The 13,180-nt window shown below is 35.0% G+C and overlaps 1 protein-coding gene across 4 annotated transcripts in view; it reads right to left on the reverse strand.

Annotated features, from left to right (window-relative positions):
- The window catches only part of ARB2A (ARB2 cotranscriptional regulator A), a 253,767-nt gene that overhangs the window by 226,183 nt on the left and 14,404 nt on the right, over positions 1-13,180 (reverse strand). For 3 of the 4 annotated variants that reach the window (XM_082783044.1, XM_082783042.1, XM_082783045.1), the window contains exons 2-4: positions 7,535-7,658; positions 4,097-4,198; positions 1,299-1,399 (exon numbers count right to left, since the gene is read on the reverse strand). In XM_082783044.1, coding sequence (XP_082639170.1) covers positions 1,299-1,399; positions 4,097-4,198; positions 7,535-7,640 — 309 coding nt within the window. In that variant the 5' untranslated portion in view covers positions 7,641-7,658. The remainder of the gene's footprint in view (positions 1-1,298; positions 1,400-4,096; positions 4,199-7,534; positions 7,659-13,180) is intronic. The other variant, XM_082783043.1, reaches the window with a different exon arrangement.

Genomic DNA, 13,180 nt, shown 5'->3' on the forward strand with positions numbered 1-13,180 from the left:
TTTGGACGATACTTCACCCTGCTACAATGGTTAAGGAGAGAATAGCATGCTATTTATTCATTTTACTTAATCAGAGACTTCTGCCATACACTACTTTTTTCAGCCAGCGTGCTCAGTGCCTCCGTAAATTCTGGGAGACTGTCCTGGTACAACTAGAAGAGGCCATTAATTATTTCTTCAGTTTTAATGCATACTCTCTTGGCAGCATGAGAAACTACATAAATTTAAGTAGATCCTTACTCATCCATCCAGGAAACTTAATTAAGGTGTTTTATACTATTTACTTTGCAACAGTGCAGAATTGGCTGCCATTTCAGATATTTACTTTTTTTTTTTTTTTTTTTTTTTACTCCTTAGTATACAAGGAAGTTTAAAAGACAAAATATCTAATACATGTCCAAATGTAACAGAAAGAGTAAACAGGGAATAAATGAGTTTAATCCTTACTAAAATAATAACACTGATGAAAGCAGACAAGCCATGAGGCAAAGGCAGTTCTTGAATGACAAGCCATAATGTTTTGAAACAGAAACCACAGGGCAACATGATCTATTTTTTTAGAAGACCCTATTTTGTGCACAAAACTGTGGATCCCCTTTCATGGGCCTCCAAAAGCCACAGTGATGTGAGCAGCATTGCCTCCGTAAGAGGTCAGCATGCTGAGACTGTTTTTCCTCTTAGGCATAGAGGTTATAACACTGCAATGAAGTCCTAAGCACACTATTTTGCATTGACTGAGATCAGCTGCCTTCAATCTCAAATCAGTGCTCCAACTCCTAAAATATTACAAAAAGAATGGCAATGAAATTACAGTCATTTTCAGACAGAGAAGGAACTGTACATATATATTTGGTCGCTTCTGCACCTACTATACCCACAGCACCTCTACAGAAAGCCCAGTAAAATACCAGTAGCATCCAAACATTTAGTTAATCACCAAATATCCAGTTAATTAATCAAGTTTGATATCTCTTCTTAATAGAGTGGCTTCTATCTCCTAGAAATGTGAGATGACCAGCCAACATACTCATCTTTAGCTAGAAAGTAAAATGCTCCTGCTTTGCTCCCATTTCTTTGAGGGTGAGCTTCCTCACCTCCATGAGAAGAAAGTTAAAGACATAACTGCACTATATAATGACTTCTGCTTTGATTAATCACATTTATGTTCTATTTTAAACTGCGGCCTAAATATTTATTAAAATAATTATAATTAAATGTATCATTCTATAAAGAAATATAATTTAAAAAATAGCACAACAATACAAATATGCATGCATGCATCCACACAATTTACATACCTCTCCAAGAGCCTCATAGCGCTTTTGGTTCCATCTATGCAAATCTTCACGATAATTAAAAACAAATGGCTCCCCAGTTTTTGCATGTCTTAATTGTCCTTCTGCAAAGGAAACAAAATCACTACATTTTAGAGTATTTCCTCATTAGAAATAAGGTACACTGCGTTGCTGAAAACTGTGAAAGAAGTCTAACATCTAAAAATTGGAATATTATGAATTCCCTCTCCTTTTTCGGTTACAGTACTTTTGAATGAGAATAATTGTAGCATAACAACAAAATGCAATCTCCTCAAATTGGAATGTACTGCTAGATAGAGCTAAACACAAGTGATGACAGTAAAATTACGTGCGGGTATCAAACACCAAACTGCTTTGCCAGAAACATTTGTCTCAACTGCTATGGATTAACAGTGAAATGTAAACATTTACAGATCAAATACTTCTCTGCTATGTCAATGAGGTGATCAGATTGTACCTACAAATCCCCTACTTCAAAACCAACTGCGTTTCCAAAGAAATCTGAGTACAAATTGGAATGGGGGCTGGAAGGAAAGGAAACGTTTATTTTCAAGATTAGCATATTCTGTAAAACATTCCTGGATAATTTTAAAAAACAATACAAAACAAAAAAACATAACCACCAAACATGTCTATGTTTCCGGTAAATATCTCAACTCCGAACACCCTAACACAGTGCAATCAAGTAAGAGCTATTAGTCTGGAAAACACCGAGATTATAAGAGCAGAATAAAGCAAAATGCATAATCAGAGCAAAACCATTACCGACTCTGAGGTTCCCGTGTAACTTTCCTTGTTTATAGCAAAAGGTTAGTAGCAAATCCAACCACAGATGAAGACTTGGGATAGGTTAAAATATCAAGAATAAATGGCAACTAAACAGGAAGCAAACTGCAGGGAAAAAGTTATCTGACCAGTAATATTTCAGCTTATTAGTAAAAACACAAGTTATCTCAGAGAATCATAAAATTGCAGTAAATCAGACAAATCATTTTCAGCTAGAAAGCTGAAAGGCCTTCATGATGGAAGTATGATTTAAAAACAAAATGTTTCCTTCTGAATTGTAAAAAATTGCTAAATCAGTTCATACTTTTTCAGAACCTCTAAATTTTGATTCTTGATATTTTAAATGAGACATTTAACAGCTGATATCTCTACTGTTTCTGCATATAAATCCACTTATTTGTTGTTTGTTTTTTTTTTTTCCAGACCAATCCTACCTGATATCCAGTGCATTTTCCAAGCTCCCTGACTTCACACTCTTTTCTCAGGCACAAATATCTTTTTTATATTTTCATTAACTCTTTGCTCTGCTGCTCATTTTCAGCTGTTTGCTTTTCAAGTATACTGTTCAGCGTACATTAAGGTCATTAAGGTGTAGTCTCCTTAATAAGTTGGAGCAAATACCTGTTTTTTTGTTTGTTTGTTTGTTTTCTTTCAGGTGCTCTTATGTCTTCTCGTAATTCTTTAAATCTTTGAACTTCATAAAAATCCTCCTTATTTTTCCATCATAAAAAGAAGTGCGATTATGACTTAAGAGTATAGGAGCAAAAATGTGAATTAAATGTACAAAGCAAAATAAAGACCTCTGGCAGCATACTGACCAGCGATGTATGTAATAGGTTTGCTACATTCTCTGGAAATCACTCAGCCTGTGAAGTTAGTGATGGAATATTCAGTAACATCATTCTAAAACATCATACCCCAAAATTTCAGCTCTTTTTACCAACCACATATGAACCATTAACTCTGAAGTCAGTAAGGAAGACAGTAGACACTGTGCAGATCTAAAAATAAGGAGCTGAAAAGTGACAGAGCTGAACCCCTCCCATCAAAGAAAGAGCATCACTTTCATGACACTTTTAGTCTCTAAGTACCTTCCTGTGAAAGCCATCAGGGTATTAAAAAGCTAAGTGTTGCATAAATGACTATCATTTAAAGGAAAGCTCTTTTTTTTTTTTTCTTTAAAAGTGGAAGATGTAAGAAAGGCAGATTTAGAAACTAAAGTTCCTCTGTTCACAGAACAGGCACTGCAAAGAAGTAGAATTGTAAACGTCCCCATTTGTCCTACAGGTTTCAAACAATCTTGAAAGAGCCCTTTCCTGGAGTCTGGTATTACTTTAGCTCAGAGGCTTATTTCTCTGCTGGATTTTTGAATGTATGCACTGGAAATTATAAATACTGCTATTCATTAAACATACAGATTCAGCTAGCTGGCCTGACTTGTAGTCATTACACATTTAGCTCTAATGCAGAGCCTTGACCTACACCTGAAGAGCCAGCCTATCACACTGCTCATCCTTTCATCAATACAAATACTACAGAGGTGTTTTCTGACTGGTATTAATGAAAGAGCTGGTAAAAATTATCTAAATAAATTACTATGCCTTTCGTATCAATAAAAATCCATCAGTAAATAAAATGTTTTTTTGAATGAGTGACCACACTTTAATTTTACTTTTTAACGCCAATGCTCCAGAAATTACTTTCAGAATTTTTCTATCAGCACTTCCACAACAGAAAACTGGAAGCCATGAAATGCACACAGTACAATCCCAAACCTACAGTGTTGTATTAAACGAGGGATTTTTTTGACAGTTTTATGAAATCAAAAAATTATTACTTAGCTAGATTTACAAAGATGTTACAGTAAGGCTTAAATATTTATTCTTAAAAGAAACGTATGAAATTCTAATAGGGATTTAGAAGGTATAATTAAACTTCTGATAACCCTTCAACATAGTTCTATGTATATCATTTACAAAGCATATATAACTTACTTTCATTAAATATGTACTCAAATCCTTCCAGAGTATCAGGAAATTCAAGTGGTGGCTCATCTTTTTTCATCAGTTCATCCAAGTCTATTCTAGACAATAAATCTAAAAAGAGAAAAAAAAATTACATAATGCATGCTATGTCTTTTTTATTTTGCCATAATCACTGACATAATGTGTTTGTTCAGATTTTTAGATCTTAAAGGCAGAAGGACAACCTACATAATACTAAACATAGGACTTCATTACTGGAAATCTTGCTCTAGATTCAATAGCTGTGCCTTATCTTCAGCATATTTATTTATTTGCCTATTTATCTCTAATGTTGATCAAAAACTGTCCAGAAACAGACACTGTCAAAGACATAGTGATTTGTTTCAATGATTCATTACCACTAATGTTAGAAATTTGTCTCTGGTTTCTAGCACACATCATGTTTTTAACATGAATTTATCTAGCTTCAATATCGAGTCATTGATACATTCTTGTTTGCCTGCCTGAGGAGCTCATATTATCAAATGCATGTTGTCTCACAGCCATTTACCAGCTGTGATCATAACACTCCTTAACCCTCCCTTTGATGCCCAAACAGACTGAGCTATCTGAACTCTACCATTGCATCTTAACCACCATTTTTTAATAATTCTCAAGGCAGAGAAAACTACTATCCATTTCATAGCAAGCCATGATATACACATACTTTTCAGACTGTTTTCTACGATGGAGTATCTTGGTACAGCCTGTATTCATTAATGAAAGCACAGTGAAATAAATAAGTGCAGCCTGCATATTTCAATCCTAAATTTAAGGAATTACATTTAACCAGAGGCAAGCATATAGGTTACTTACTTCTAATTACTAAACAATTACTCAATACAAAAATAATACTGTACAATCATCTCTCTTCTCATTGCTCATCACCCACACAACCTAATGCTATCCTTTTAACATACTTGCTGGTTATCAAAATATGATGATTAACAACATCTCACAAGATGATTGAGCAGGGCATCACTCACAGATTAATTTAAAGACCACACAAGTACACAGTTTAGAAGTTCTACATTGACATTGTACTATTGTTTTATAAATAAGGTGTAATTTCAAATCAAGTATTACCAATGAAATCCCGTAAGTCCGTTAGTTTATTATCTTTATCATCCAAATTTGTATCTCAAAAGGAAATGCAACAGTTTGAATTTTTTTTCTTCTTTTACACTTGCTTAGTTTGACATTAACTACACTTTCATCCTTTAATTATTTAAAATAATTATTTAAATAGGCTTTGTATCATCAGTGGACTTGATGATCCTTGTGGGTCCCTTCCAGCTCAGGATATTCTATGATTTTTTGATTAGTCTTGTGGACAATGACAATGTTATCTAAGCCTACATTTATCCTCTGAAATTTCTGCAGTGTTTAAATGTACTGAAAATCAGCTTCAACATTCTTGGATTACAAAATAACAAACAGGCAACTGTCTTCAGGTGATCTGCCTGTGTCTATCTCCAGCTTATGTTTCCCTAAGTGACCTCAGGCAGTCTTGCACACACACTGAAACTCCATCTCTCTCCAACTGATGCTGTGGTACCTGAGCACCTCTCTGATTATCTAAGTCGCTATTTGACAACTGGATGTCGACTAGGAGATTTCTAAATTTGGTTCTTTTGACCATAGCTCTCTTTTTCGTCAAATCTGCTTAATAATCCATGACAAGCTATATACATAAACAAATCATGCTTGGTCTTATGTATTGTCCTTCGAAAATTATGGGCAAGTTGCTTTGGTTCTCAACCAAATAACAGAATGACAGAGAAGAAAAGAATTTTGTCAGAGAAGTTTTTGGCAGCAGGACACAAAAAGTATGCCATTTCTCACTCTGTACTTTCATAATTTAAAGGTAGTAAAAACGGTCATTAACACTTTATCTCTCCTCAGTGAAGAGACTGCCATCACAACTCCTCTAGAATTTAATTGCACCAAAATTTTCATGTCTTCTTACTGTGACCTATGTGGAAATGTGTTTACACAGAAGTGTCAGTTACTATATAATAACAACACCCATCTCGTGAGTAGCAAGGGCAATACTATATGGAGTACATGAAGCTTTATCTTCAGAATTTAAAGAGTCTCACGATTTATATCTTCAATCAGAGTCACTCTGTAAGACTGCAATCAGCCTGTGCTCCAGCCACCTCACCAGCCACTTTCTTGCTGTGCAATTTTTCAAGTAAAAACTAGCTAAAGCGTTCTCAGAAAAATTTGAAGTTCTTTTGAGATCTGATCCACCATTCTTGCAAAAGATCTTTGACTCTCAAACTCAATTATAGCCTGATTCGAGAGAGCTCAAATTTGATTCAAGAGAGCCCAAATTTGAGTGATTTGCAGGCGTCTTTCATGAGCTTAACAGGAGTTCACCAGATCATGTGAAGAAAATCACAGTCTCCCACAAAGTTTTAATTATGCGGAATACTTCTTGGGTACTAGCCCTTTATAAGAATCAAATTAATGCCAACTGTACAATGGAAGGTTTACTTTTCCAAACAGGAAGTATAATTTCCTCAACATAAATTAATTTGACAGAATTAGTACAATAAGATTTAAAAAAAAAAAACACACCACCACATAGGTTTTTACCAAACCTTTCCGAAATATACAATTTTAATTGGAGAAGCACCATCTACCATCTCTGTATGATAAAAGATACATTTCTAATAATAAATTTGTAAAAATACAATTTTTACATTGGAGTTGCAAGGTTCTTTCTACTCTATTTTTTCTTCTGAAAGACAATTTAGAGAGTCTGATGCAAGCACTTTAAATCCAGTGTTCAGTTAGCTTACTTGCAACTCTAATCAACTTTGTGTACTTCTAAATCTGAAAAACCTTCTCTAAAAAATATCATTTATTGCATTTTTTTTTTCCCTAAAGATATTTACTCCACTGAGTCACTTAGGCACGATTATTTTTCTAAACATACAATTCAAAGAAAACTCTATGAAATCAATACGGAAATCAATGTCTTGAAAATGTTTTCACTGCTAACATCCTACAGCTAAAGAGATTTTTTAAAGCTATAATATGGATACAAAATGCTGAAACATAAATAGCATAAAAATTAAAGTATACCCCTCAGAAAAGAAGAACACAAAAGCACCGGTCAACTTCTTCAAAGGATACTTATGAAAATTTTAAAATTAATGGATTTCTTACTCTGTTACTCTTTACCACAGATCATTATTTTTTGAATCATCTTATGAAACTATCGATAATGGACGCCATTAGACAAAAAGCACTACATAGATAGACTCATAGTCTTATCCAGTATTGCAGCTCCCAGAATCCAATCCTTAGTTAGATAGAAATGCTTTCCTTTCCTCAATATTAAGAGCTGTTTCTAAAGAGTCTATATATGTAAAAAGAAGGCAGAACAATTCATACCCTTTAACGCAGTAGTCTTCTCTTTTTCATCCGGGCCTCCTTGCTGGAGCTGAGCCATCCTTACCCAAACTGTCAGCAGAATTAAAATAGTAAAGTAAATGTGCATTTGTCATCAAAGGACAATCTGAAAATCAACAAGTTAGCAATTAACAAATTTACTGACTTCTGCTTCAAGAGATCTGATTTGCTACCACATATACATAAACAGAACTGCATATAAAACAACAGAATTTGTTTTGAAAGCAAAACTTCCCTGAATATTATAAAATCTTACTCTATAATGTGGAATTAAAATTGACCTTCTCTTCTTCAAAACTTATACTGGACAAAGTCTTGGCATGCTGTCTTGGATTAAGAAGTTTCACAACATAGTGTGACAAAAATTCCTCTCTCATACTTGGTCAGAGATTCACAAGAATGAACGTTAACTTCTTAATCCTGAAGGAACATTTATCTAATAAATACTCCTTTTTTGCGACTCTGACATAGGATCAGTAAACGTTAAGCATTTTGGAGAAGCCACATACTTTTGAAAGTCCACAGTAGAAAATACAAGCAAAACCACAAAGAAGCAACAGAACATTCACAATCTCTATGGATTTTTCTTTTTGTATGAAGTAAATTGAATTGTTCACACCGCACTACACCGTCTTCAGTTTTAGTAAAACTACACAGAGTATGTATTTTTAAACCACTATGATCTCTACAATACATTATCTATATCGAAATTTATAGTGTAATTGTCCAGGTATGGAACAAACCTTAATATGTTCAAGGTGAGAATTTATATGCAAAATACGTGTGTAAATTTTTTCCTATTGCACAGAAGGCAACCCAGACATTCAAGTCTGCAGTCTCTTTCATCTTTAATCTGACACCAAGGGAGCAAACTACCATACCACAATCACTTCTTCTTCCTTTTCAATTAAAAGACTTCTATGCATTGAGTTCTTTTCCACTTTATCCTTTTAGTTCTTTGTTTCATCTGTCAGTCATTACCAATTTGTTTTATACTTTATCATGGATGAGCCTGCATGAACTGCATCTCGGTAGCAACTTGCAACTTTCAAACAAAGAGCAGCAGGATTTATCTGCTGTACTACTGGTTCCCTAAAAGTAACAACTGTAAGAAAGAACCTCAAAATTGTTTGTCTTAAGTAATGGTAGTTCAGTGAAAGTACAGCAGGAAAAAAAATTAATAAAGTATAACAAAGATGGGGGGATTATTGTCTATTTCTTCAAATAAAACCTAATACATTAAACATTTTCCTATAGATTAAGATAAAAAATAACATGTAAGGGGATGATAGTTACTAACTAAGGAGATATTTTTTTTATATATTATTTTTATCATTATTATTATTTCTTTTGTGGTTCAAGACAGGTAACTGTCTTCTACATTCTATAAGTTTGGGCTAGGGTTGACTTCGACACCTTACTTTGCAGAAGGTGGTTCAGACTAAGGTGCTGCAAAATGACAGCACACTGTCAAAAGTCTCTTAAGCACAACTCCACCATGGAACCTTTACTTAGACCACACACTTTTTAAATTAATGATGCAACTCAGCACGATTCAGGTAATATGGACTTCTTTTTCGCTAACACTTTAATCACATTAGCCCCAATGAAAGAATTAATCAATATAAATAAGAAAAAAAATCTTTTTACTGGCATAAAGCATACTCAATGAAAATATTAAAATGACTCAAACGCTGATTCACACATGGATTTTATGAAAGATTTTTCCTGGATGCTTCCATATAGTTCACTGACAGACCACCACTAGAAAATCTTGCCCATCATCAGTTTGTATGTTTCCAGCATAAAAACATGTACATTCTACCTAATCACCTTAGAAAACAAACAAACCCACTTAAGTTAAAATTATTAGAAGTGATAGAGAGTGACAATCATAGTGATTTCTGATAGGCCAGATCAAAATTGTTCTTGTTAGACAAATCAGGTCATCTTCCCTACAAAAAATCTGAAAATTCACAACTGAATACAGTTAAGTTAATGCAGCTACAAATGACATACAGGTGCTCGAAGATTTCCTATTACCCAAGGTGAAAAATACAAAATTTATCGGAACAGATTTACTGTTTGATAAAATAATCCCCTTTTCCAAATCAGATAAATCAATGTAATGACCAACAGTTTCTGGCATTTTTGCCCCTAGAATGTGTACCCGGGTTCCTTTAACTGACCCAGACCTAGCCACTGAGGAAAGAATTGGTAACAGAGGTTCATTCACAAAGGTAGCAGCATCAAATATAAATAAATAATTAAATCTGAATTTAGCTCTGAGACAGAATTTCCAGTTCTTTTTGACAATGTAAAAAACTGTTACAGCAGCCACTGGAGGGAGGACTTGATATTAGAATGAGGATGAAACAGGCACACAGTATTTTATGTATTGTTTGTGTGAACACAGCACTCTGCTAAAACCCTTGCTGATATTTGCTAAACGAGAAACAGAAGAAATTAGATGAGAGGGTTGGAGTTCCTTTCTTTTACAAACAGATATTGAATGGAGTCTGATGGTCCAGAAACAAACACTGGGAATGTCTGCACACACAAATCTCCCTGAATACTTGCTTACAGGCAAAAGCAGGAATTGCAGTTTACTCCAGGAATCTTGAACTCCATACATTCAGCACTCCACATAATTCACAAATGTCCTTCATCACTTTCCCCATAATAAACACAGATCATTTTGAATGTTCTTCTTTGCAATTACTCAAAGATTCTTTATAAAACATTTCTTCTTTGGTTGTTTGTTCCAGTAACTATGCCAAGCACACATCTTAAAAAAAATATTACCATTTCATCCAAGGAATACTTAAATAAGTTTATTTGTAAGGGAAATTACATTAATTTGTATGTATCTTGGTTTCCCATGCAAACTTCAAATATTCTATCACTACATATACTATGTGTATTCTGCATTGCTTCAACCTCAGTGCCCAATAATTTTGTCATCAGAAATATCACTGCTTCACAATGCTCCATTTTCACCAGACCCTTTTGAAAACACCTGGACTGGTGGATTCACAATCAAATCGTCAAATATTTAAAACCAAAAAAAACACAGACATCTGCACACTTAAGATAGTAGGCATACAGATTTCATGTTCTTGTTTGTAAAGTGGTACTGGAAGTTTGGACTACGGAGCTGATCTGGACCTTGATAGGGCTTGATAGTGTTAGTCTTTAAATTAAAGTAGACACCCTATTGTATATTCTGACTCTGAAACAAGTGCACGCATACACAGATTTTTACAGGCTTTAATTATTCCTCATTATGCAAATCCAACTAGAAATGTGGCAAAAAAAAAAAAATTAGTATATGATTTTGCTATATACATTAGCAACAACCGAAATTAAGTCAACGTTATCTGGTACAAAAATTCCAAACAAAGCCCGTAAAAAGATGTAATGCTAACCCACCACAAGTGCAACGTAGAAGAAAGTACACAGGTATTTTCAAGCAAACAACTCCATCACTTTTACCTGGATATAATCCATACATGAGTCATCAGAATGCTGTGGTTACAATGCTTAATTAAAATACAGTTGAATTACAGTCTACTTCTTTGTAAACTGACATACCGAGCATGCTAGGGACAAGCGTGCATGAGGCTTGTGCAATGTGCCTGATGACCTAGAGCTAGTCTTCAGATACATGACTGGGATACAGTTTTGGCTGTTAGACCATTTTCTGCATTGGCTCACATAAAGCACAAGAAACATAACATTTTGTTGTTGTTGTTTATTTGGTTGGTTGATTTTTTTTGTTTGGTTTGGTTTTGTCTAACTATATTTTATCTATTCCTACCTTTAGGACACTACAGATAACATCAGTAACAACTGCTTCAGGTAAGGTTATGTTCCACTTTCCTTGATTATTAAAGATCTTATTTGGTTACACTTAGGCTTACCAACCTTCAGCTGTGAAAGACAACTATTTTCAGTCTGTTTTGAGTAAGTTCGGCTAAAATGTCTATATCTAGTACACAAAGAAGGTTCACAGGTAGGATCTTCCATGCAGTTCTGCTGTTAATGAGCAGCTCTAACATCTCCATGCTGCAGAGATCAGAAACTTTGCCAGAGGATCAGCTTATCATGCAGCATGTGCCTCTTCCTGTTCCCCTTTGAGCTTGCCCTGATCTGCTGAAGTAAAAACTGCTTTTTGCACACATTTATTACAGACTTATTAAGACTTATCAGAATTTCCAGAAAAATGTACCTATTTGCCTACAGCATGCTCCATATAGCTGCAAAAAGACAGAGGGAAGGCACACGGGAGGCGTGTAACAAACACTGGGAGAGCAGGATCTTTTAGCCCTGGAGTACACAGAAATTGGCAAGGGTCCCAAAATCCCCAAATCTCAGTACATCTTTGCACTGTACCAAACAGTGGTGGAACTTGCTGATAAAGTACAAGACCACAGCCTGCAAGAACAGTTGATTTATTTGCACAGCAGCTACCTTCTAATGTTATTTACCCCTTAAGCTCGAAGAGCAGAGGACTGTGTGCTGTATTCATTAGTGCCCCCACCTCATCAGCAACTCGGTTGTTTACACAGGGCAGAGTCAACACAATCCCACATACTGAAATTTTAATTGTTGTAGCTTAACAGACTTGAAATGCCGGAAATGACCTTCATAAATATATGCCTGTAGACATGATCAAATAACAAACATGCTATAAGAATACAAAAGCAGGCAGCACAACCTCAGCACAGCCTCTGAGAGGTGTACCTGATGGCCTTACCAACCAAATGAGAAGATTCAAAATGATGAACTCTTCTGCAGCAGCAACATGGTTAATGCAATAGTCTCTCAAGAATGTGTAATATCAATACATTAAGTGCATGGAGAACCCTACCTCCTGTGGTGAGGCAGATGGGTAGTACGCAGTCATTCAGGCAAGTAACTCTGGGGACAGAAAAAAAAATCCTGCCGTGAAGGCAGGAGAATGTTGCAGAGGAGAACCCTGCTCAGAGGATGAATTTGCAGGTGTTCTTATGAGATTTACTTGATTCCTATAAAACAAAACGTTCTCAGGTAACCTGGTTTGCACTTTTTCCATTTTCAGGGCATTCAACCTGAGTAATTTGCTTCAATACTCAGTACTCTGATCTGCTGGATTCTCATTTTAAGAACTCAGTAGAAACTTCTGCAGGATTTCCAAGCTCAGCACCCACAATGAGTAGGGCATTAATTTCACTGCATCTTTCACCATCATCTTCCTCAGAAATGCCACTAAGAATCCTCCATACACAGCAGATGACAGGGAAAATTCAAGGAAACAAAAGTTTATGAAAAACTAATATCTTTCAATTAAAACCTGAAAAAAAAGCCTACATTATATGTAATAATGTTATATTCGGTAAAAGATTCATATTGTGTTGCTCCACTGTTGCACAGGGCTACTTATCAAGTGACGAGGACAAAAAGAATCATCGAAGAAACACTAATCTGGCAAACATTTGTGTGTGAAATGGTCTTTAATTACAGAATCTTATTTTCTCACAGTGTACATTGCAAGGATAAGTAATATTGGCACAATATTACTTCATAATTGCCCTGTGATAGTTTATTAAAAAAAACACGTTTGGATGAATTTTTAAGATGATTGCA

This window comes from Aythya marila (assembly GCF_965140915.1).
Source record: "Aythya marila genome assembly, chromosome: Z".
NCBI classification, from domain to species: domain Eukaryota; kingdom Metazoa; phylum Chordata; class Aves; order Anseriformes; family Anatidae; genus Aythya; species Aythya marila.